This window comes from Tribolium madens, unplaced genomic scaffold (genome assembly GCF_015345945.1).
Source record: "Tribolium madens isolate multiple individuals breed KSU strain unplaced genomic scaffold, Tmad_KSU_1.1 Scaffold_96;HRSCAF=242;Tcas5.2_LG5, whole genome shotgun sequence".
Classification (NCBI taxonomy): Eukaryota; Metazoa; Arthropoda; class Insecta; order Coleoptera; family Tenebrionidae; genus Tribolium; species Tribolium madens.
Genome location: NW_025401068.1, coordinates 9,769,963 through 9,796,292, shown reverse-complemented (window position 1 = coordinate 9,796,292; position 26,330 = coordinate 9,769,963). Strand labels below are relative to the sequence as shown.

The 26,330-nt window shown below is 31.9% G+C and overlaps 2 protein-coding genes across 3 annotated transcripts in view; one reads left to right on the top strand and one right to left on the bottom strand.

Annotated features, from left to right (window-relative positions):
* Positions 1 to 513: 513 nt before the first annotated feature.
* Positions 514 to 2,873, bottom strand: LOC123012772 (NADH dehydrogenase [ubiquinone] flavoprotein 1, mitochondrial-like). The gene is made up of 5 exons (XM_044410894.1): positions 2,758 to 2,873; positions 2,393 to 2,620; positions 1,819 to 2,342; positions 1,121 to 1,353; positions 514 to 1,069 (listed from the first exon to the last, which is right to left on the bottom strand). The coding sequence occupies exons 1-5, from the start codon at positions 2,804 to 2,806 to the stop codon at positions 667 to 669; spliced, it is 1,437 nt and encodes a 478-aa protein (XP_044266829.1). The 5' UTR covers positions 2,807 to 2,873; the 3' UTR covers positions 514 to 666.
* A 2,107-nt stretch (positions 2,874 to 4,980) lies between these two features.
* The window catches only part of LOC123012400, a 125,682-nt gene continuing 104,332 nt past the window's right edge, over positions 4,981 to 26,330 (top strand). For both annotated transcript variants that reach the window (XM_044410281.1, XM_044410283.1), the window contains exon 1: positions 4,981 to 5,237. The gene's annotated coding sequence lies outside the window, so the exon portion shown is untranslated. The remainder of the gene's footprint in view (positions 5,238 to 26,330) is intronic.

The window sequence follows — 26,330 nt, the reverse complement described above, 5'->3', positions numbered from 1 at the left end:
GTTTAAAAGCATAATGGTTTTTGATATTGAACGTTTAATAAGAAATAATCTTAACATATGTGCAAACTTCATTTTTATCATAACTGGAAAGGATATTACACAATTTCAAAGATTTATGTAACACTAACATTTGCAATGGCATGTTTTCAATTATAGCAGAAAATACACAGCGTATTTAAACAGATCTATAAACTACAAATATCAGAGTAACATTAAAACTTTTTGATTGTAATTATACGTAAGTCTCAAGTACTGATGTAATTCGCATTTCTTTCAGAAAATGATTTGATAGTGTTGCAATAAATAAGGATTTTTATTTTTCTCATTGAGTCAAGTGGTTTGAATTCATTTGAAAATGTTGCGCCCTCTATTACCCAACCTTGTAGTCATTACACCATCCCACTTACACGCCTTAATTAAAGTGCAAGGATTCGATCTATAATTTTATTCACTTCAATATTACATAATTATTTACATTCAAAAGTAAAAATTCATAAAATGCCAACGTACAACAAAAATAAAGTTGTTGAAGCGCCCCAGTTGATAAATTTGTCAATATGTTGGCTGAAGAATTCAAAAATCTCTAGACATTGTAACATAAATACTTAAAAAGTAAACCTCGCTTTTTTTATTTCAAAGTTAATTAAACCTATGAAATGCTACAAATTAACACCGAGCAGCGCTCCTATTTTGCTCATGGAACTTCCTCATTCTTTCTTCTAATTCTGGTCTAAAATGCCTGATGAGTCCCTGAACTGGCCACGCAGCACCATCGCCGAGAGCACAAATGGTGTGCCCTTCGATCTGCTTACTCAGTTCCCACAACATGTCGATTTCCTCGGGTTTGGCATTGCCATCGACAAATCTGTACATGATTTTATTCATCCAATTGATTCCTTCGCGACAAGGGGTGCACTGGCCGCAAGATTCGTGTTTGTAAAACATGATCAATCTAGCAATAGCTTTGACAATATCGGTTTGTTTGTTCATTACGATAATAGCGGCGGTTCCTAAACTTGTTTGGGCAGCAACAAGACCGTCGAAATCCATGATAACATCCTCGCAAACACTGAAACGTATTTTTGTTCACACAAAAATTAAAAAAATAGAAAAACGATACCTTTTCGGTATAAGCGGTGTTGAAGAACCACCAGGAATGATGGCCAAAAGATTGTCCCAACCTCCAATGATACCACCGGCATGACGTTCCACTAGTTCTTTGAAGGGGATACTCATTTCCTCTTCTACAGTGCAAGGTCGGTTCACATGTCCAGAAATGTTGAAAAGTTTGGTTCCTGAATTTCGGGTGCGTCCAAATGAAGCAAACCATGTTCCCCCACGGCGACAAATTGTCTACAAATTTAAAACAACTTCAAGACTTTGACAAAGCTCACTTTCCTCTATGGTTTAACCTAATTTTTATGCCTTTTTCGGTATATGATTTTAGGTAGAGGAGAAGTAATTAAATTATAGAATTTTCAATTAGTACAACTGTTTTTTGAAACACTTTCTATTTTTTTGCAATCAAAAAGAAAAAAAATTAGATAAACCTCGTACCATAACTATCGTCACACTGGCAACGTCACAACTGCGTTTTTTGAGAAGGAATAACTCAGAAAGATTTAATTTCTGTGTAAAATAAGAATTAGTGTGATAATTCAACCCTGCTAAGAAATTTTGAGCCAGAAGTTTCCACTATTTTAGACAGAAAAACGTGAAAAGTAATACAAGTGGCGATAGCAATGACACGAGATATAGTCCAACTTTTGACCGGGATTAGGTGATGAAAAATAAATGTAACAATAAAGGCCCACTTACAGGCGATACTGCCACAGTTTCAACATTAGTCACAGTTGTGGGGCACCCAAACACTCCCACATCGGCTGGGAAAGGTGGCTTCAACCTTGGTTTACCCTGTTTCCCCTCAATAGATTCAATCAAGGCAGTTTCCTCGCCACAAATATAAGCCCCTGCACCTCTATGCATAAAAACATCAAAATCATATCCTGAACCACATGCATTTTTGCCTAGCAAACCAGCTTGATAAGCTTCAGCAATTGCAACTTGCATATTTGATGCCTCATTGTAAAATTCGCCTCTAATGTAAATATAAGCTGCTTTCGCTCCCATTGCTTTGCCAGCAATAAGACACCCTTCCACTAATTTGTGTGGATCATGCCTCATAATTTCCCTATCTTTGCATGTGCCGGGTTCTCCTTCATCAGCATTGACAACAAGGTATTTAGGTCGGCCATCTCCTGGTTTGTTCATGAAAGACCACTTCATTCCTGAGGGAAAACCAGCGCCTCCTCTACCACGTAAGCCAGATGTTTTTATTTCGTCTACAATAAGTGTCATCACAATCAAAGATTCTCAATTCAAATAAACATACTTATAATCCAGTCTGATCCTTTGAGTAAAATTTCTTTCGTTTTGTACCAGTCGCCTCTTTTCAAAGCCCCCTTCAAACGCCAGTCATGTTTTCCATACAAATTTGTAAATATACGATCTTCATCGGAAAGTGGGCCAAATGTTGTTTTTGTTTGAGGTGGAGGAGTGCCTGGAGGAGGTGACGAATAGAATGCCACTTGGGCATTGCTGCAACTTGCAGCAACAAGTCCTGCAACATTATATAACATTATGTTGCTGATCAGGTTATGTCATACCTCTACAGATTAATACAAAATGTACAAAAACAAAAATTATATATTAAGTAAAGTGTTTATAAATGTAATTTCTAAAATGTTTAAATATTACCATAATGACTTCTTGCTGCATTTGTAAATCTTACTAATGTGCCTGCCATTTTGACGTTGGCACGTCAAACGGTGACGCGCATGTCCGTTGCTCGTTGGTTTGTTTAGCAAATGCTGGAATAGGCACAAAAGAGACCGAATAGTGCAGCTTTACCAACCGTATAAATTTTCTTCACTAAAATTTCAAATTTTGTCACAATTTATAAAAATCAAAAAAATATAGAAAGCACTAGAAAGAAAAACTATGATTGACACATCAAATTTTAAAAATCTGATAAATTAAAGTTTAAAATTAGTGAGCAATTAGGTAATTTTATTTTCCTATGACGCTAACACAAAGTAAGTTTTTCCGACTTAATTTCATAAAGAAAAGTGACCAATTACCTCTCACCTCAACCTCTCATAGAAATAAAACAATATGCTGCTAGGTTTAATGGTGAAACTGAAATATTAAGAAAAATTGTTAGTTTTAAAGTTTTTTTTGTTGGAATGTAGGAAAAATTATATGTATTACACTGGAGGAAAGTGTCTTTGCTTAATTTTTTTTATGTAAAGACTATACAGAATGTCCCATGAGTAATAATAAGCCTGAAATTTTTTTTGAAGCAACCAACATTACGTGGATATTAAAATATTTCGTTTTAATTAGTTAAACATCGTAATCGTATCGTAATCGTATTTTTATTTTTGACAAACTTCTGTCAGTCAAAATGACTACTCCAGGTTTAGAGAGTTTGTCTATATGAATATAGATGGATAGATGGATAGAAACGTGCAGCCTGCGAAGATTTTCTATAAATGAGAATCTTGTTGTTTTTTTCGTCAACATTTTAGTAATTCTCACCAAATAATTCTTCAAGGTTTGACTTTTTATAAATTAAAGTTGAAGTGTAATATCTGCGTTATCTTTGACATCGACTGTCCCAACGAAAACTATAGTAACTCAAAAATTACAGTTTTGAGAAAAATTGCATTGAATCTTTGATTGTTAATAAAAAATCAAAGGAACTCTCTGTTTAATACACTCACCGGCAAAATTATCACATCACAATAGAAAAGTGATTTTTTATTGAAATAATGAATAAATAAATGAAACAAAAATTAATTAATTAACGAAATAACGTTAAGTTAAACTAAAATTACTTAAACTTCAACAATTAAACTACATTTTAATGACTGTCAAAAGAAACGAAAAATCGAATTTCGTGCGGATCAGCTTAGCTTGATAAGCTTTTCTTTCGGAGGCAATCATTAATACCTAGTATTGCCTCTTCGAGCCTGGAAAGAAGCTCAGTTTTTTATTGTTGTCTCTCAAAAATTAGCGGTGATTTTGATAATTTGACATTTAGTCAGTAAACAATGAGTCTACACCATTTTTTTTTAAACCATAGTTGACTGAGTTACTTGATAATCATATATCATCAATTTTAGTATTATTTTCAGAACCTTTTAGCCATTAAACCCTAAAATTTAAGTGATGCGATAATTATGCCAGTGAGTGTATTATTAATTAAATTAAATTTTGGTAATAATATTGTTTATTTAAAAAAAAAATTCATAGTTTTTGTATTTTGCCATCGTACTCAAAAACCAATTTTTATGAGTTACTATAGTTTTCGTTGGGAGGTCGAAATGTAATGTTGGTTGCTTCAAAAAAATTTCGGGCTCATTATTACTCGTGGGACATTCATAAAAACTACAGCGGGACGGATCTGGCTCACGGGCCGTAATTTGCCGACACCTGTTTAAAACATAGAAAAGAGAGGTTTAAAACATTTCGATCAATAAAAAAGAATGTCTTCGACTCCTCGTATTCAAGCAGTTTCCATTTTTGCGGTAGTAAGAGCGCTCGTCAACAGAGGTCGTCTGTTAATTTTGTTATTTAAAAATTAATTATTTTTAAGTAAGTTGATAAAACATAAACCGATAGGTACTGATGATAAAAAATCTAAATAAAAGTTTTAGATAACATTAAATTTAGACCAGTATAGGCTTACTTCATCATGGTTATTTACTTAAATAAGATCATTTTTAGTATTATAGACGCGTAATATAATTGTGGTAATCTTTTTTTTTTCACTCTTATTAAACTAGTTTTTAATGAAATTAGTATTTTGACAGTATTTGTTATTTGGGCGCAAGCGTCCACATATGCGCCGTGGGCGCCAAGGTCTTCGATAGAGATTTTCTTCGGACGCGCACCTCACCAGTGCGTTGTAAACCGCGGAGAGGAGAGGTGGTGCTTGATCGTGTTGTAGTTGCTCTCGAACATGTGTTTATGTTTTTATTGACAACTTACGTAACAGTGGTATCTCGTTTATAACAATCTTGACGATTTTTCTTGTGGTTTGTTCCTAGTGTTTATTATTATTTTGTGATTGTTTTGGTAAACTCTTATTTTTTGTGTTTTCGTGTGTGCTTTTATTTTCTATATTTTAATTTTGGATTTTACATCTTGCCATATGGACTTTTCCTCCTAAGGTATGTATGTACATACGTATGTTATTGAATTTTCCTTCAGTGTTTAGCAATATTTTCCACAACTGCGCTGCTGCTAGAATGAAAGTGAAATGAACAGATGTTCGGGGATGTAAATTTTGTTTGTTTGCCGGCGCAGCGTGAAGTTTAATTAATTACTTTCACGGACGTAATCGCAATTTAATTATTTAGTTTCAGCGAAAAAATTGATGTTTGATTTTTTTGATCTCAAGAACCACGTCGACCTGAAATGTGTAATAACTTATTTTCTTGGATTATAGAGTTTTTTGGAATTATTTCAAAGAATTTGTTTTAACAATCATAACACAATTCTAAATAAATAAACATCAGTTGGGTCTGATGATCTCATACTTATTACCGGTTAGATAAGTAGGTAGATAATACATATTGATTTCGTCAATATTGTCGACGTACATAATTTGCACCTTTTGCAATAATTAATATACAAACTAAAGTCTACATTACTCTATTTTGCCTTTTTAATTGTGGAATGTGGGTTATTGTTTTTTTCAATATTTATTGGATTTAGGCAAATGGTATGAAAAAAAGAACATTATTACTTTATTGTTAATGACTGCGAGTTAGGTCAGCTCTTCTTTATTATAAGATCTAATTTTGTTGAATTTAAGTAACATTTTCTGAATTTTTAATAAAAATGGGACTTATTTGTGAAAATTGCACACTTATTTGTTCACGAGTGGTAGATTTCACCCTTTATTTTTATCCATGTGGTCTCTTTAATGTCTTCCGTTAGTTTGAGGTCATCGTCCCTGTCGCCTAGTCGTAGTATTACATTAGTACCAATTTGTATTACAGCACGTCTCATCATTTCATAATAGTTATTGCTGGCGACCTTGATTGAATCTTCTGATACAAATCTATAAGCATTTTTTTCTTGTTTCGAGCCTCTTATTGAGTAAATGCCAGATGAATACATTATTTGCATATTATAGACTTTACGATTTAATTAATGATAACCAGAATGACACAAATCGTTAAAGTTTTCTAAAAGAGTGTTATTTTTTTAAAACAAATTTAAATTTTTGTAATTAAGAGTTTGGGCTGAGTCAAAATGGTAAATGGTATTAATTTAAGCCAGAAATTCGGTGAACAGATACAAATCTTCAGATATACATATAATGTGTTTACATGAATGTCAAATTCATTAGATTTAGAAACGTAAAAACATCTGTTTAAAATAACACACACCTATGTATAGGAGGAAGTGGTCATTAATGTGTTAGATAACATATTGAAGTGATCATTTGATTACAGAAGGCACGAAAATAACTATTATTTTTAAAGCGAAGTTGCTTTTTGACTATGATTTTTGAATCATGGTAACATGTTGTTGGAGAGTGATTTAAAAACAGATGGAGCTTGTTTGTTAGAATGTTATTGCCACATCATTTAATTAGAGTCTGTAATTCAAATTGGAAAATTTACCTTTATTACGTTTGGCAACTGCATGAACGATCTTTTTGTAAACAGCGTTAGTAAACACAAATTGTTTTGTTGACACTCTAGAAATAATACTTCAATTTTTTGTTTTTTATTGTTTTGTAATTCTGCATCTATTTTTAACGATGAAAGATGATTTCGTTGATGATGCTTTATGGAACATAATACCACCTACTTTATCTCCTTTTAGGTGGAAAATCATTCTCTTCCTTGTATAACTGGGATGGGCAGAGTAACGCCTTGTAAAAATTTTGTTTAAATAATCTACTCTGTCGACAGTGTAATGACTAGGAAACGAGGTAATTTGAGCCAATTACCTCTTAAATAAGTGTTGAAAGCAAATACCTAACGAAAAGCGATCTTAGTATGCACAACATTGAGTAGGTATTTTAAAACCTAAAAAATATTTATTCGTAAGTTAAATGTACCTAATAGTGTTTGCTATACATTGATTTTTATGGAAGTTAGAACAATAAATTGAACGAAATATAGGTCGTGGTCAAAATTGCTTGATTAAATAAAAAATTAGAAAAAAAAACGCATATGATCAACATTTTAACAAAAAATCGCTCGTAGGAATAGAAGAATCACATGTGATCAAAAAAATCACACGTTTCGCTACAAATTGCTGGTTGAAGACTGATTGAACAAAAAAATGTTCATCGCAACAAAAAAAAAAAGATTCGTACATGCTCACAAAATATCGCACGCTGAAATAGAAAATTTTACAAAAAATTCACAATATCAACCTCTTAGTTTTATACATGATGTATTAAAGTGCACAATTTCGTCATTCTGAAAGAGAACAAAGACGAAAGGAAAAATTTATTATGCTTGAAAGCTTGAGATCTTGATTGCTGCATTTTGTGCTTTTTTCGTGTTAGCCCGTCTGTGTCCACCTCCACGATCAATAATAACTAATGATTATGATCACTCATTTGTTTGCTTTTTGCTGAAATTATGTTTCGGATTAAATCAATACTCCAAAGAATGACACTTGTTGAATCTACAACAATTGCTAAGTACACTTAAGACCGCTACAATTTAAATGCAAATTTTCATATTTTAATAGTAAGCGAGTTGTTTTACGTCCGGAAATGGATATCGTTATTCATATTTGAACACAATTGTCGTATTCTCTTTCAGATGTCCTTTCAGTTTGTTTAAAAGTTAAGGGTCACACTCGTTTACGGTCTTAGAGGAAATTTATTTGACGTTGACGCCGATATATTTGCATGTTTGTTTGGTTTTAGGGCAACCCTATGAGAAAAACGGTTTTTTGACCCGTCTCGTGTGTATTTACCCAAAATTGCTCACTGCTGTTTTATTTGTTTTTCTCCACATTCTTTCATATCCTCAATTCTTATCCTTTGGGTGTATTCCCTATAGTTGCTTTGATACCCTTCTCTTTAATAAATACTTAGGATGGTTTGTTCAGTGAAGAAATTTTAATTAAAATTAAAACAAATGTAATAAATTTGAGATTTGCGGTGCGAAATGTCTTTGATAACTTTAACAAAACCTCTTTAGCTTTGCTTTGGAACTTTGTAGAAGTAGAATGCTTGGGAATTGACATTTTTCTGACTCTGGATGTAAAGTTTTAGCTCAATTTTGGACCGAAGTTCTGTTTATATTTTAGATTTTCGGAACAATTTGAATGACGAAAATGCAAGAGTGAAAATATAAAAATTTAAAACAAGCCGATGTTAACAAGAACATCTGTCGTGTTCACATCGAGTAAATATTTAAAAGACTGATATTGCATGCGATGTTGTCAAATATTAGTCTTCTGTTTGTTTATTTTTTACCTATAAAAATTCCCCTAAAATTCTTGCAAACTTATCCAAGGTCGCCAATATTTGTCTCGTTTCAGTTTTATTCTCAAAAGATTTAATTAAGCAATGCAAAGCCGCTTGTAATGAAAATAATTGTTTGTACCAAGTGGTTACGTCGTGATCATTTTTCCTTTCTTTTGTAGTCTTTGTTTTTGTGGGCGAGTCACGAAGAAGCGTGGGTGTTGTGAGACCCAGACGCTGTGTTTCTTTGGAAAAAATCAGCCACTATATAAAACTACCCGCAGGCTGTTAAATTGGCATACCTTTTACAGTGTTTTGTTGCTTTGATAAAACGGGATTTAATTATACCGTTTCTTTGGACGTTATGGTTCCATGGAGATAGTTTTTTTAGCTTTTATTTTTCAACGGATCATTGCGAGTTAACTAGCGTTACTGCTTTAAGAGATGATTTCAGCTGAAAATGCCAAGCAAATTGGAGCAGTGGCTATTTTTAATATCCTGGAAAGTGTATTGAGACAATCCGTTTCGTCGAGTTGTCAGTCGGTGTCAAAATATTGGATGTATTAAGAGACTGTAGGTATGTTGTTTGTTTTTCGTAGAGCCTAATATTTAATTCCTGAAGAAATTCTAAATTCTAACACAAAATAGAATGTGATTTTTTGAAAAATAATACAGGTGTCCCACGAGTAATGATGAGGCTGAAAAAATTTTTGAAGCAACCAAAATTACATTTCAAAGATAACGTGGATATTAAATATTTAGTTTTAATAAATTAAACATAGTGACCAAACAGCACTTCAACTTTAATTTATAAAATGTCAAACCTTGAAGAATTTGGTGAGAATTACTTAAATGTTGACGAAAAGACCAACAAGATTCTCATTTATAAAAAAATGTTTGAAAAACTCTTCACAGACTGCACGTTTCTATTCAGCGCGATATCCAAATAGACGGACTTTCTGAAACTGGAGTAAAGTCACTTTGACTGATAAAAATTTATCAAAAGTAAAAATACGATTACTATGTTTAACTAATTCAAACGAAACATTTTAGTATTTACGTTATCTATGAAATGTAATGTTGGCTGCTTCAAAAATTTTATCAGGCTCATTATTACTCATGGGACACTCTGTATAAGTCGTATAATTAACAAGAATAAACTCCTGTGTTGAACTTTATCCAACTTCGTTTAAAGTTGTTTCTTTTAAACTCATAAATAAATTTGTGGGGAAAAATGTCAAAGATGTTACCATCAAACATCCTAATTTTTAATTTGAAACAAGGTTTGTGTCATGAATAATTCAAAAACTTGGTTGTTTCATAAAACAACTTTTTTCTTGGAATATTTATTGTTCACGATAATCCCAAAGACCACTGAAATTTGTTCTTAGAAGTTATTTTCTGAACTTAGACTCGGGGGAATGAGTGTTTGTGTTTTTAAAGTTATTAATTTTACTTAAGATATTGCAAAATTTTTATTTTCTTCACATTAGATTGTAAGGATTTCTGTAAATATTAGAGGTAGGTAGTTTTTTTCAAGTAATACAAATATGTATGTATGTAGAATGTATTATTTAAAATAATCTGTATGTAATGTATTTATGAGTAAAATGGGCTACACTTAAAAATTATTTAGTAATGTGATAAAAATTTTGTTACGTTGTTACCAAATGAGCCAAATCGGAAATCAATACATTTAGCAGGTGTAAAATTTCCGCAAAAATTTTGCAACAGGAATTTGAAACATTATTTAACGTAAAAGGAGTGCGTAACAACTTTCCATATTTGCACATGTAATTCATTTAAGTCCTCTTGAAGTCGGTGAACATCCCATGTTGTTTCTTCCTCTTGCTGAGATTTCCCACATACAAACAAAGACATAAACGGATTAATATTACCGGTATCAATTAACCACATTCCATCCACGTTTCATTACTTCTTTTCGATCTATGTTTCTTCAGTGCCAGTGTGTGTGTGATCTGACAAAAATGACCGATCATCGACATCCGTTGTCTCCATTTTTATTTACGAAACTTTGGCCAATATTTGCCCAAGGAAATATGGTCTTTTGTTCTTGAAGTGAACAAACTGACCTTTCGTGCTGACCTGGCGATATTTCACCTTTGTAGACGCCGGTATCAGGTCAAATAAACGAAGCGGAAGTAAATGTCTAATCATTTTCAAATTGCCTATAAAAATTTAATTCCTTTCGGGACCTGTAACATTTGATTGCTGCTGGCATTTTACATTTACAACACGACATTACTTGATCTAATTTATGTTTTTCTACTCGTACTAAATCTATATTGACAGTTGACGGGTCTTTTGTATTCTTCCATTACATCTTATCTAGATGGAAGGATACAAAAATAGTAGACCGACCCGTCAAGGTGAACTTTTTTAGTGACCCAGCATAAAAGTAGCGTTCGTTCACTGTGCATTTCGTTCGGAATTGTAAAACATATCTCTGTTTTTAAAATAAATTTATATTAGGTACTGGTTTTAATTCTCTAATTTTATTTTTTGGGGGATGAATTTTTTGTTGTTACTACACTTTAATGAATAAAAATTTATTTATAGTAGCTTTTTTCCATTTGCTGTGCATTTTTCTCGCATGGAATAAGTAGGTGTCTTGTCCATTGTCAAAGTTAACCTTATTGCAGCTTCATACACATGACGACGGATCTCTAAACTCTTTTATTTTGTTGTCGCAGATTGAATTCTAAATTATTCAGTTTTTCAGTAGGCAGGAAGTTCATGTCTGGTATTAATTAAAAATATATGTAATTACGCACACACAGACACCAGTGTTGTCTAACATAAATCAACTCAGCAGTCACGACCGCGATATACACATAACCACTACAGCTAATGAAAAGTTTTAACAAACAGCTTGTGCGATTTGGTGCAAATATGAAACAACACCTTGCAACCTTTCACTTGTTCAAATAACGGTTGGAACAATGACGTTGCGAAGAATTATTCGCCCTCATGAAGAAGAAATTCTCATGCGGGGGTCAGATTCTTTTATTAAATCTTTAACAAAGCCTTAAAAAACACATAAGGAAACTCATCCACTTGTGACTATCCAACAGTTGTCAAGGAGGTCGCTTAAAAGCAGCAGACAAAAGGATTTTCTGTGACAAGACTGTGTACTTTACTGTAATTAATATTGTGTTATAGCCTCGTTTTAGCGAAATCTTTTTAGAAAGGATAAATGGATAACGCTTACGATTTCTTCCAGATTTTTTTGTAAGGCGCGAGGTAATGAAATTAGAGTGCTTATTTGAAGATTTCCTTCTTATTTGTCGTTTGGGAGAATTTATTCCGACACAGTTCGTCGGCTGTGGTGACAACGAATGAATATTGTTTTTTTAAAAAGTGGATTGCTTTTCACGAGTTTCGCTTTTATTGAAAATACAAGGGACGATGTTACTACTTTTTGTTTAAAGAAGAAAGTTGAAAATTAAAAAAAACGCATGCTATTAAGAGGTTACACATCAAAATAGTTTCTAATTGCTTTTGCTTTTTGGTTAACGAGTATGATTTCTTTGTGTCATACCCTCTCAGAGAAATCTAGAAAACACAAGTAGAATATCACTTTCGATTTATTAAAGATTAAGTAAATATCTCTTGACACGGAGTGTTAACGATAGTAATGACTTGGTGATGAAAGTAAGATATAGAAGTAAAATTCATGTTGCAAATGAGAAGTGAAGATTTGGCCTGGTGTGTTGGCACTTTCTTGTTTATTAAAGCTCATCGCTGATTACGCAACATGATTATTCTGTTCAAGAAAATCACTGTTTAATACAGTATTTTTTTGTCTGAGTGGCACGTGTTATTACACCTACTGTTCATTTTCTAGCGGTATATCTTCCGGTCATTTGGACATTACCATTGTTTTAAGCGTCATTAAGACAAGTGCAGTCCATTGACATCCATTAAAAAGATTTGTGGGGTATGTACAACGTTGTTACAACAGACTAAAGGCGATTGGACGTGACAATAAAGGATTAATAAAAGTTTTTCAAGATTGTATTTTTGTTATTTAAGACACTAACTTGATAAGTAACAAATAGAGATAGTCTTCAAGCAAAAATAATTTTCCATCAATTCTCGTTACTCAAGTTTTTGCGTTCTAGTTCTGTCGAAATCAATTTTGTTGGCCGGTTTGGATATTAAGCTTAAATTTATGTTGAAAATCAAACGTCAGTTCTTATGAATAGCGTACGATAGAAACTGAGTTAAAAGTTTTAAGTTATGGTATGCATGTAAACAAGATCGAGTGATTGATCAAAACGTATAGAGGCTTCTCGTAAACCATTTGACTTTCTGTATTATTAAATTTCGTGAAAACTGTTTCAGTTAGGAAGTTCGGTTCTCTTGTAGATTCAAGAGAAAAGATAAACATTGGGGCATTTTTAGTATTATAGAAGTGTTATTAAAAATTCGCGATAATGGAAATTTTTGCTCTAGAGTTGTATTTTAATTTGAGAAGCTACTGGAGGAGTAGATTTAGGTCAATTTTGTTTCAGATTATCATATTTTAGTGTACTCGCATTTTCTACGTTAAAACGGTAATTGCACTTCATTGTAATTAAGTTAGAAGTAAATGCGGCTTCTTAAAATTACTTGGTTTTTTAAAAGTATAAGTACAGATGCGGAACTTTTATTTTTTTGTTCTATTACTCCAAAATGCGATTTCTGTCTTCGTTGTTACTTTTATTATTGAGATAAACATACAAATTTCTCTTTAATAATTTAAAAATCATAGGAATTGTCAGTGAATAAAGTTTCGACTGGAAAACACACTTGGTGAAAAAATGTTAATATTATCAAGGAGCAAAAACTCTGAGAACTATACGGTTAAATGGAATTAAAGAACTCCATTGAACATTTTAAAATATGGCGTTGTGTGAAAATAATTCTCCTAACAATTGTCTTTTTGAGTTACTACACAAGTCTAGTTTTAAAGAAATTTTGGATTTAGATTAAAGTGTTTGTGCCTTCAGTTTATACAAGTTAATATTTTTATTTTGAATTGCTAATAGCCCATAATTACTGTTAGCATAATTATCATTATCTTGTGTATTCTGCAGTAAATATACACGATTTTATCTTGCTTGGTTTAATTAAAATTTATCCCATTTTTCAGCTGCTTCTTCTCTTTTTGTTGTAAGCGACTGGCTCGCTTCTCTTGAATTTCTTTTAATTCTTTTTTAAGCTATCAGTGGTTTTCTTAATAAAGTTTTATTGTTCACGTTGTCGTCTGTACTTGAACGAAAGAAATAATTCTCGTATTTAATGCACGATTTCAATTCAGGCAGCACATACGACATTGTGGTCAATAAAAGCCAATAAACCCGGTAAGCTATAAAAACACCCTCCGAAAAAGATTTATCGTTCCAATTCATGAAAATAGAACAAATAAAATCGGTCCTGCATTCGATGCACAATAATATAACCGGATTGAAGTGTTTGATAAAAATCGCCGAAAATACAGGTCGAGCACATGTTTGTGTTCCGCAGTTTGATCAATAAATAATAGTGAAGGAATTTCGGTGCACGTATAATGATGGATGTTTAAGCAAATTGAGGCGGTCTTAATGGATCTGTCTGTTTTTCCAATTCGATAAAAAGAGTACGTTGGGAATTGCCGTGTTTCACTTTAGCACTTTTCTTCGGTCGGTAAATTGCAATAACTCCCTTGCGGCCATCAACCATTTACTCCGACGGTCACCGACCACTTTCCTTCCCTCTTGTCTGTTAAAAAAATCGCAAAGGTTTTTGCTGCTTCAGGGAGCATTTTGAGTGAGAGCAAAATAAAATTCCACACGGGCCTTTAGAGCACTTAAGAATTAAGCAGAAGGCAAATTTGTACGTTTCATACTTTTTACTTTGTGCCGCTAACGTTATGCAAAGAAGTTTGTGCAAGTTTATTGTTCGAGAAAAAACAGACTCGGGAAAGTTTCCAACAGTTTGCATCTTCATAGCTTGTGCATGTAAAACAGAAGGTCCCGAAGGTACGATAAATAACTTTTAACACATTCACTAACGCGTGATTTACGGGGCTGAGAGGGACTTAATGTGTTTTATATCGGAAAATGGATAATTTTTCGATACTTTGTAACGGGCTTTTTGGTCCAGAAATTATCCAGAGATACGCACTGCGGGATTTTACGGCGGACTGTTTCTCTGATAAGGAGACTTAACTTCATTACGGATATGGTTCTCGACGGAGGCTCTGCTATAGCTGTAGACACTCATAAATACTCAGACATTTGAAACAATGGTAGTTACCTAAATGGTAAATTGTGGTTTAGATTTATTTTTTATATTTGCACTTTTCGCGATAAATTTAAAAATACATAAATATTAGAATGATTAAGAATAAACAAAAGTTTGTTTTGCTATCAAATTCCCTAGCAATCTGATGCCAACTCAACCTGGAAAATGCGGAAAAAATGTTGAGAGTCGGGACACGCTGTATATTATTTTGTTTGATTTAAAAACTCGAAAGTGGATTTTTACTCGTTTATTTGAATACTTGAGTAAAGACAGATGAATATTTATATTACACATGTTTGACAAGGGTGTAGATCCAGGTATTTTTTCAATGGAATTTATTGTTACTTTGGCGATATCTTGAATTACCTGTTATCGAAAAGTTTTTTTTCTAAAGAGCATTTTGTGATACTGTTTGGGGCAACATTTTATACAATGCTTTTGCCATCGCTGACTGCATACTAACGTTTTAAGTGAGCAATTGTTGTAGATCAACGTATATCACCAAAGCTAATGCAATTTGAGTTATTTTCAAGCAATTTGGGTACCGTATATGTCAAATGTCATCAATTCTAACTGTTAAATCTAAAAATAAATGTAGTTTTAAAAGCGCTCAATAGCAAAAATACTATAATAAAAAAACAAAACGTATCATATACATACAATTGCAGTCACGGACGATTTGTCATTCAATTGACATAAAAATGTAAAACGGGCCTTAGACAACTAACCTCACTTTCGGTTTTTATAATTTTTATCTGACAGCTAGAGAAAAAAAGGACAACAAATCAAAATACACTACTTCAAAAAATTAAAGGAAGAAAAAAATTTCCTAATTTTTTTGGTGTTTTTTAAAAGCCTCTAACTCATCGAAAAATGGTCGTATCTAGATTAAAAAAAAATAGTTTGAAGGTTTAACTTTTAGTTTTGAGATCTTTTAGTAAATATTTTTTCTGTGCTACGGTTATCACGCAATTCTAAGTAATAACGCGAGAAAGAAAAATCCAAAATTTTTATTGTTTTAGTAAATCTACCACGTATTCACTAATATTGATGGGGCGACTAATGCTTTTAGGAGTTTTTACAGCTTAAAATATCCACAGCCCTGCTAAACCGATCCATCAAACTGTTTTCTCGAACCGATTGATCAAAGTTTTGCAAAAGAATTAAAGGAACAATTGTACATATTGTTTCTGAACATCGTCTAATCTTCGTCAATATGAGCAAAACATATTTTTCAGCTTTCTTTTACAATTTTGCATTAGTTAAATTTGAAAAAAAAAATGGAAAAAAAATTCAAAAACATTCTATTTTCAAAAATTAAGCAGTATTGTTTCTTAAATGTTTTTACAAATTAAAAAAAAACAATTTTTGTTTAATATTTTCTTTATTTTTAGCAAGTAACTAATGCAGAATTGTAGAAAAAGTCGAAAAAAAATGTTTTTTTCATCTTGATGAGGATTAGGCAATGTTCAGAAACAATATATGCAATTGTTCCTTCAATTCTTTTGCAAAACTTTGTTCAATCGATCCGCGAAAATGGTTAGATGGATCGATTTAAAAATTAACAAGGCTGTGGGGGATACTTTGAGCTGTAAAAACATCTAAAAACATTAGTTGCCCCATCAATATTAGTAAATACGCGGTAGGTTTACTAAAACAAAGCAAACACTTTTTTCTCTTTTTTTAAATCAATGTTAAAGGTGAAAAATTTTTTTTCCAAAAAATCATAAGAGGATCTTATAAGACATTTATTCCAGTTTTTGACATTACCCTTATATTCTCTGTGTGGTCATTGGTTGTTGAGATATCGATGATCAAAGACAAGAGGATTTTTTTTAATTTAAAGTCAGATATCTCAGTGACAAATTAACGTAAAGAGAATATGAAAAAAGCATATTAAAGGTAAACAAATATGCTGCCGGGCCTATGTATTGATTTAACTAAAAAAAAAATTCCCCATGTCCGTGGACCAAAAACGAAAACATAAAAATTTAGATTTTTTTTCTCGCACTACGAGTTTTACCTTCTTAAAATTGCGTGTTATCCGTAGCACAGAAAAAATATTTGCCAAAAGATCTCAAAACAAGAAACTTGAAGCTGCAAAATAGTTTTTTTTTTAAAATCTAGATACGACCATTGTTCGAGCATTTTAAAAATCACCAAAAAATTTAGGAAAATTTTTTGTTCCTTTAGTTTTTTGGAGTAGTATAGTTCATTGAACTTATCGAAAAACAGCAGTATTATTGGCATTAGTGTTTCGGAAATTCGACGGCAAAAATAAATTTCAACTAAAACTTTCAAATTTTAGTTTTAAACGTTAATCATAATGACAATCAAGCGTGGCTTACATTGACATTTTTTGATCTGACATAAATTTAATGTCTAAAATTTCGTGCTTGCCATTGTACTTTTTTTTCACTTTTCGTGCATATTTTTTACGAATACTCTGCAAATTTAGTGTATAAGATACTTTATGGCTCGTGTTTGTGTCAGATTACGTATGGTATTACTGATACGTTAATTCCTAATGTCATTGTATTAGTTTCCCAAACTAATTAAAATCTAATTATGGGGCTTCGCAGAATAGTCTTCTAAAATGGATATTAAATACATACATGGTATTATCATGATAAAAAACACTTCTAATTTTTCTCATCAGCTGAGAAAAAATAGTAGAGAAGTAGATAATAAATTAGCTGTTGAATACATAGACTTTTTACGTGAGATAACTGCTACTATTACCCATTAAAATATGATTAAAAATATGATTACTTAAAAAAAGCACCTAACGTTTCTACTTGTGTAAATCTGTGTTATTGTGCTTTTTGTAAAGCTAATTACAGCGTTAACTAAATGGACAATATAACATTTCATTAAATCAGCAAATCAGTCGAATAAACATGGTGCAGATAGATTGGATGCTATGAGTAAGGAATTATCAGAGTGATGGGAAAATGGACCTCGGTATTTCTGAATAACGCTCAGGGGTAGAGTTAAAAAATCTCATTAGCCCTTATGGGATTATTGAATATACCGAACGGAAACAAAGAAGAATATTGAATTAAAAAACATGAAGAGGTGGTGAATGTTAAAAAGGGAATGAGAATCATTTGGGTGAGAGACAGGCAATCGTTTTGATACAATTGGGCCGTCACCACATTCGAATTGATTAGTAACTAAACCATCCACATGCAAAGCAGATCAACTTGTCATTCATAAATCACCATAAAAGAGACCTCTGTTATTGTTAATACCAACATAATGGTGAAAATCGCGGGATGCATGACTGTGAGGGTATTAAGAGGGAGGAAGGAGGAAACGGAAGAAACTTTAAGTATAATGCGTTATTGTTGAGATAGCATTTGAGGGAAGATTAAATTTTATTCACAGGTAAAGGTGGAGGATCGTTTATTTCCAAAGCTTTGTAGCTACGCCTGAAATGTATTAAAAATGTTATCATGTTTGTTTTGTATCAATACATCTCTCTTATGTAATTAGTAATTACACAGTACAGGTCTGTTTTCACTGCCCAGTTATCAGCCAAATGTTTTTTATCGATTATTCAATTTGCTCGTTCGTACGTCTTCTGTGTTCCCAAATGTATTAAATTTTTCCAGAATAATAATAATATTTCTGTACATTGGTCTAACTATTGTTCTTATTTAACATTTTAGCACCAACGTGACTTTAAATAAATCTAATATCTTAAATAATGTTTTTCTGGGTATGACGTTAAATTTGCAATAGCAATGTGTTTTTTAATGTCGCAGTGATTTTATTTATGCATGTTTGTAACATAAGTGATGTCATTTTGTATAGTTTAAAAATAAAAATGAAGTACGTTGTTAAAACGTAGTAAAAATTGTTGACTGTCGTGATTCTAATAACATCCTTTTTTCTATAATAACTAGTAGGTTTGTATTTATGTAAAATATAGAACATAGATGTTGAAGTATTGAGCAGGATTGAGTGTCACGAATGCGGCCTTTCAGTTTTGAAAGTTGAAAAGGGATCGTGCTGATAGATGCGAGGTTGATGGTGGTCGATTGTATCCAATAGGTCGTGCTCTTTTCGCATCTCCAAATCAGAGCGAAATGTCATTAGGGAATCAGAGCGCAAACATTAGTCATCACCGTGATAATTTATTATCACGCTTGTCTCGTCAAAACCGTCAGATAATCCGGAAACGTGTCATACGTTTCGTTTTTTAATGGTTATTTCTTACGGGTTTTCTTTGATTGATTACTGGTCAACCCTTCTGATTTTATTACCATCATGAGTCGAGAAAAGCATTGAAATTTGTGTTAACAAAGCGTTAAAATGTAGTTTGGAAAGATGTAATGGAGTTTTGTAAAAAGTTAACAACATTTGGTATACCGAAAATTTGATGAGAAGTCTATTACTTAGTGATTTTATCGAGTTCAGTCACGAAAATTACAATGGGCTTTCAGGATGTAATTGGATTCTAAAGAGCCAAGACCAGTGGCGTAGAGGTGAACGCTGGGGTCGTTCCGGTCGTTTTGGGTTTGCCCCCTTTGAAATCTCTTTAAGTAATTTAATATATCACGGGTAGGGGAATGTTTACGAAATACAGTCAGACTAGAAACCTGGAAATTAGGATCAAAATGTACAGATATTTGCAGTGTTAACGAGACTGCATGCAAATAAAACACTTCGACGGAATGTAGCTGAGGTTATTTTGATTACGTAATTCTAGAACCAAACATTTAGTTTAGTCGCGAAATTATTACTTAAGCTTGGGTTAAAGGTAAAAGTTACAGTTTAGAGTAAAACAACATAACTGATTGCGGTTGTTAATTTAACTTAATTTGATTACAGTCTTAAGGTGTCATTAAAACGTACAGTGGTAACATGTATTTAAGTTCATCTTCATCATCCAGAATCAAACACAACTATTAGATTTACTTCGACTAGGTTTTGAAATTTTTTAATTTATTTTTCTTAAACATTAATCACTAGCAAATGAAGTAGTTGGTATTAGAAAATAAGGCGAACTTTTTTTTTAATAATAAAATTGTTGTATTGGTCTCAAAAGTTTTAAAAATTAAATGACTACAGAATTTACTGACGAATGTTTGATTTTTCTATTTTTTAACTTTTACTAGAGTTAAATATGGTTTTTTCGGATTTTTTTAGTTGTTTGTAATAGGAAATTAAGTTGGTTCTTTAAATTACATAAGCATTTTTTCTGTTTGTGAAAAAAAATTAACACTAAAATCATATTGTTTAATTTAAGTTTCCGGAATGACTGTAAATAAATGTGCGAAATACATGCATATGAATTTTACAGTTTGCTTATTTCACATTTGCTTCACTTTATTTTGCAAAATCACATTATGTATTATTTTAAAGAATAGCACATTTTTATATGTAATAAAAAAGTTAAAGAAGATAATGATATACCAATGAAAATAATCTCAGTGACTTTTTGTGTATATGCCATATGTAGTGGTATCATTCAATATCAATGTCAGTGAACTTTCCAATTGAGTAATTAGACTCCACACTCTACATTCTTCAGTTGCAGGTCACATTAGTTTCGTAGTTGAAAGTGCAGTATTTGCATCAACAATGAGCATTTTCGCTTCGTAAGCTTAAACATTAAAGCTTTCCGCTACATTTTGGTGCATGCAAGTCATCTTCGAAAAATTGCAGATTCTCTGTGGTGTCCCTTTATTTATTTTTTTTCAAGGAATTTTATTTATATCCACCCTGAGTGATTAATCTTCTCGGTGGGTGGTTATCAAAGCAATCAATCTTGGATTATACTGCACTACTTCTCGTAATAACTGCAACACTGGGGTTCCGTTCTGAAATATTTCGGACTTTCATTATTCAAATTGCAAGGTGTAGCTGCAGATAAAAATGCCTCTCTGAAATGTAACTTATGGTGTGTTAACTGTTTTTTTATGTTGGTGATTATATACTAGCCTTGGATGTTGATGGATCTGGGTGTAGGCATTAATTCCACTCCCATGCGTGTTAATACCTATTAAGTAGTTTTTTTAAACCGTTTAAAGTGCATTCTGGGATTCAAAGTGATGTGATAACAGATTGAAATAGTAATTAACGATCTTGATAAGTGTTAATTGTTACTTAAGACTATTAAACTTAATTTTATAAACTTTAGTTAAGTAATTTTATTTTTACATTACACATACAGGGGTGCGCCAGAACTCGCGCCCCAGAGAAAAAATTTAAGTAAGATAGATAAGATACCCGGAATATGGAAAAAGTGTTTAAAAAAATTTGTCATTTGTTTTTTGACATTTAACATTTTTTTATGTCTATTTAATGATACTGATGATCTTGTATAGTTTTTTACAATTATTTAATAAAGGTACAAAAATTTTGCCAATAAAAGCTACAAATAACATTGAACAGAGTTACAATTTAGGACACAGCTTTCTTGTTTCCTCTTATAATAGCCTATAGCAAAAAAACTTGTAAAATTATTTTCCCAACAGAAATAAATAGAGTCGAAGTGTAAACTTTAAACCCTCATAACTTCGAAATTTGTAAAGATAAAAAAATTTTAACATTTTTTCCATGTTCCTGGTATCTTACCTTATATGGCATTTTTCTCTGGGGCGCGATTTCTGGCGCAGCCTGTAGAAGTATTAAGGGTGTAAAATTGTTTTTGTCATTTCTTTCTAAAAAATGACAAACAACTATTGAAACATCTCCAGCTGTGCTTTATAATTATAAGTTTTTAAAACTGACACATTTGTTGAAAATGTACTTTCAGTTTGTTGGCATTTTTTGGTGATTTTTTTCGTGCCAAACGGTACTTTTACGCTCTATTATGTTTTTAATAAAAAATATTCGTTGTACTTATCTGTATTCAAAAGTGTTGCATAATTTAAACCATTTTATGTTTTACTACCATTTTTATTGTTGTATAAAACAGTTTTAATTTTTAAAATCTTATTTGAGGCATTAGTTTAGTTTAGTTATTGCTTAAATTTTAATACTTATTCGTGCATAGTTTATTTAAATAAATTCACTTTGTATAAATAAATCAGATTAGAAAACATTTGTAGTTTCTTTGAAATAGCTTCCTTGTTTGACATTCGTTGAAAAAGACAAAAGTCTGATTGTACTTTTGGGCGAGCGTATTTATTCTGTTTTGGACTTTTCAGTTATTTTTTGAAATAAATGTTTAAAAATTATTTTTGAATCATAGTTTCTTGGTTGGTTGTATTTTATTTTGATCTGGAAATATTTAATTGTTATGTAATCGCAGATATTTATAGGTTGAATTGTTTTTATATTACGAATTTATTTCAATTGCGAATTACCACAATGCTTGTGTGATTAAAGCTAAACATAATTTTGCTTTATTTTAATTACAAAACAAGTTGTGTTTACAAAAACTTTTAGTTATTTGCTCTAAATTTTAAAATAATTAATTTCTCTTTTGTTCCCCGTATGTTTTTATCACAGCCATCATAGACCATGAAAGCCTTAACTACGTATAAATATTGGCTTCATACAAAACAAAAACAAATCCTCGCGGTCTTACCGCAAAACCTCGTAGCACTCCCTTAGCAATTACGCTTTACAACTCCATAATTACTTCGGTGCAACAAAGTATGGTAAGTTTACAGTTACGGTACAAAACTTTGGAAACGCATTAGCTTTGAAAGTTGTATAGGATTGGTAAAATAAATGTAATCACCGGTACCAAATCTTTTTTCGAAAAAATGCAGTTTGTGTAAATTAAACTTTCACGCCATGCAAAAAAACGAGTCTGCATTGAAGCGTCGCAGCAGGCGTGTTGAGAACGAACTCCGGGAGTCAACGTCCGGTCCAAATAAGGAGCTAAGTGGTCGTGTAGTAAAGAGTACTCCTTGTTTTCGATAGTCCTGAAAGAGGCTTGATTTTCAAGAAGTTCGGTATTAGGGTGGAGGTGGTGCCGAGAAAAGGGGATCGTTTGCTGTATTATGTACGAGAAATGAGCTGCTTTCGGGACGACTCAAATTTTATTTATTTGGGTTAAATTTATAATAAGTTTGTTTATAGCACACTTTGACATTTGGGACTACGAAAATTAAAAATTAAGTATGTTTTTACGGTATACAAGAATCTGAATTATTGAATGGCAATACACTTCATAAGAGGAGCTATAACATATTACTTTTCATCTATTAATGAGTGTTATTTCTAACATTTTGAAGTGATCGTAATTTTTATGTTTTATCAGTGAGTAAGTACGAGTACTTTTAGAGACATTGACCGAGTTGACATGTTCTAGGATAGTTATGACTTATGAGTATTATTATTTATATGGGCCGTTGTAAAAAAGTTGGATTATTCATTCAGATTTTTATACTTATAGTAGTTATGAATTTAGATAAAAATAAATCTTAAAAATAAAAAATATTGGATTTTTTGTTTAGTTTAAAGTTGCAGATTGTTGAAGATGAAAAACAAATTAGTTACTTTTCTAAAATGAAGGTGTATAACTTTTATTTATCTATTATAAAAATGTCCTCATAAAATACGTGTTATAGTTACAAACTTTTGATCTTACAAATGTTTTTCACGTCATGTATTTTGAAATGTAACCGCAAGAGATTAGCTGGAACAAATATTACCGCACTTCCGCGTTACATTGAATTTTTTTCGCATTAAAGTGCAACCGCATCAAATTTTTTACATAAAACTCAGTTTCTGCACAAATTCGTAGTTTATTTTAACTTTTATTGCCACTTTACAAAAGCTAGTTTTTGCTTCGTTCTGTATTGTATATAACGCAATCTCGCGGGGAATGACTCAAACATTGAATTATTTATTTAGAAAAACTCGAAAACAGGTGGTTAATATTTAATGAGGTAAAGAAATAAACCTTAACAATGATATTACATGTGAATAGGATTTTTTGATACAGAATTCTGAAAATGACAAGACATAGATTGGAAATGGAATTGTATAAAAATGTACGTCAATGAATAGTGTGATAGAGTTATTTGTTTATACTCATGCAGCTGGAGCGGAAAGTATGAAAATAAATCACGAAACTAATTGAATAAAGATTATGTAAAATAGTTTCTTGTTTATTGAATTTTAATCGGTTTTTGCAAAGATATGTTTGTGTGGTCTAGATAATATTTATTTTTAGGAAGCTGTTTTAACGTATTTTGGGCAAATAGTAAGTTGATACAGAAATAAAAAACAATATTTTTTTAGTTATTTTTATGTCCTACAACATTTGGGAAGGAGCTTAAATTATTACTAAGCGAATTTAACTGGGACAGAAAAAGGAAAAAGTAACTGATCGTTCATATAGATAAAAGGTAATTGTTAAAGTTTTGTGAATGATTTTCAAGATCTAGCTTTTACCATTTCAATTGTTTTAAGAAACTTTCTTGTCGATTCTTTGGAACGATATTTAGGATTTAATAATGAAATGTTTTCTAAGTTTGACAATTATTAAAATTTTAATTTTTTTGTTTATTTATATTACAATTTTGAGCAACTTTATATATTTTTTTTAATTAAAATTGTATAAATCCAAATGAAAGTTTAATTTTGTATTAAAAAAATGGTCGTATCATTTAGTTTGAGAACAAATGGACTATGTGGAAATTCTACGCATACTCTGGACCATTTAGTTCTGTGTCTGCATTTGCCAAATTTGATTTCACCACGTTATTTCTTTTGTAGTCAGTGGAGCGAAAACATTTAAAATAAAATCCAAGATGTCCAAGCTTTAGTCTCCACGTTTTGATTGAAGTGCATTTCAAGGATAAATCCGAGGATAAAGAATTCAAGTGTACCATATCCACTTATATTACTCTAAAGATTTGTTTCCGTTGCTCTTTTTAAACTAGTGTTTTGAAAGTGAAAAAAAATCACTAAGCAGAGACGAAAATTAGTTATGGTTGTTGCACACCATTATCTTAATGAATTAAAATGACTTAATATGGAACATGTTTGGTTTATGTATTACCACCTAATTAGTATGGAAAATAATTCAGTTAGTCCTTTCAAGAAAAGTGAAATTTCCAGCGTCAGATTTATGTAAATCTATGTTGAGCAATTCTGAGGAAAATGGATTTATTTTGTATATGGAAACATAAACTGCTTCTAATGTTGCAGTGAATCGAATAAAAGTAGCTGGCAGTGTTCCTTTTGGGTTGAAGCCAAAAATTGTGAAATTAGTACCTACATCTTGTTCAGGCTTTGTTTACGACTTCATAAAGTCAAGAATTTTCGTTACTAAGACAGAATTTTTTTAGCTAATCAAAAACATCAGTGACACACCTTTGAAGTGGAGTTTCAGTCACGGGAGTTCCGGAGTGGTCTTCAAAAGGGAAACGTATGAAATTTTTCTAGAGAGCAATTTCGCCTCGCTTGTTATTTACCAACGCTCGATTGCTCCGCTGACTTATCTCTGGGACTTTTAATGAAATCTCTATGCAGAACCGGCATTTTTATTCTCTGGATTGGATGTGGTTCTCGACAGGCTTCATTGTGCTAATAATGAAAGTGTTTTTTTAGAATTGGGATTCGCGTAATTAAATGGGATTTTAATAGCTTCATGATAAAATTGATGTAGTATAAAGCGGAAGTACGGGATATTCAATTAAATTGAGTATACGATAAGAAACTTCAAGAAAATTATTTGGGAGGTGCGAATTAGCAGCAATTGCGTTCTTGTAATTGAAATCAGGGCTGGAATTGAGGACTTGAAAGAATGGCTCGATTCTGTTAATGTTCCATCACGAATGATAAAATTTCGCTTCATTACGCGAGCAATGGACGGTCCAAACCTACAGTTCACTTGGTTTGGAATGTTTTGTCGTTTATGAAACTGAATATCGTACAACTACCCTTTTAGCGATGCTTATTCATTTAGCACATTTTTAGATTATCACAATTTGTTACAGAAATGTATTTGATCTCAACCAAATTTTTTAAGGAAAGCGTTACCATTTTTAAACAAGTTTTAGTTACTTAGCTTTTGGGTTCAGGGAGAGTTTTATTGGCTGCGATAACTTAGAAATGTAATTTGGTCATTTTCAAATTTTAGAATTTGAATTTGATTCATATAAACTCATAATTATAAACGCTACCGACAATATGAGTCGCTTCATTTCATATCCAACTTCGTTTGAAATTACAATTCTCTTTCAATTGTCACCCATCAACTTTCCTACTTTTATTTGTCGATGTGTATTTCTTGCAATTTTCTTGTAGCATCAGCAGCTTATCTTTAGTGTGCTCTGGCGGATTCATGTTGAGATATTCCTGGCAGCGTCGTTATTTTAATTTCTTCGATAACATTCAAGGATTGAACAAAGTGCATTGTTGCATTCTGGAGTTGCTCTAAACACCTCGTTTCTTCGAAAAATGTTTGCACGTTAACAAGGATGATTCCAGAGTGATGTCATTTTCTCTCCTGTATTGCAGGTAAGCGAATAACGCGGAATTGGAGTCTAAACAGAACGCAAAAACTGGGTCAAACTGGAGCTGGATGCTGGCCATGTGGATGGATAAT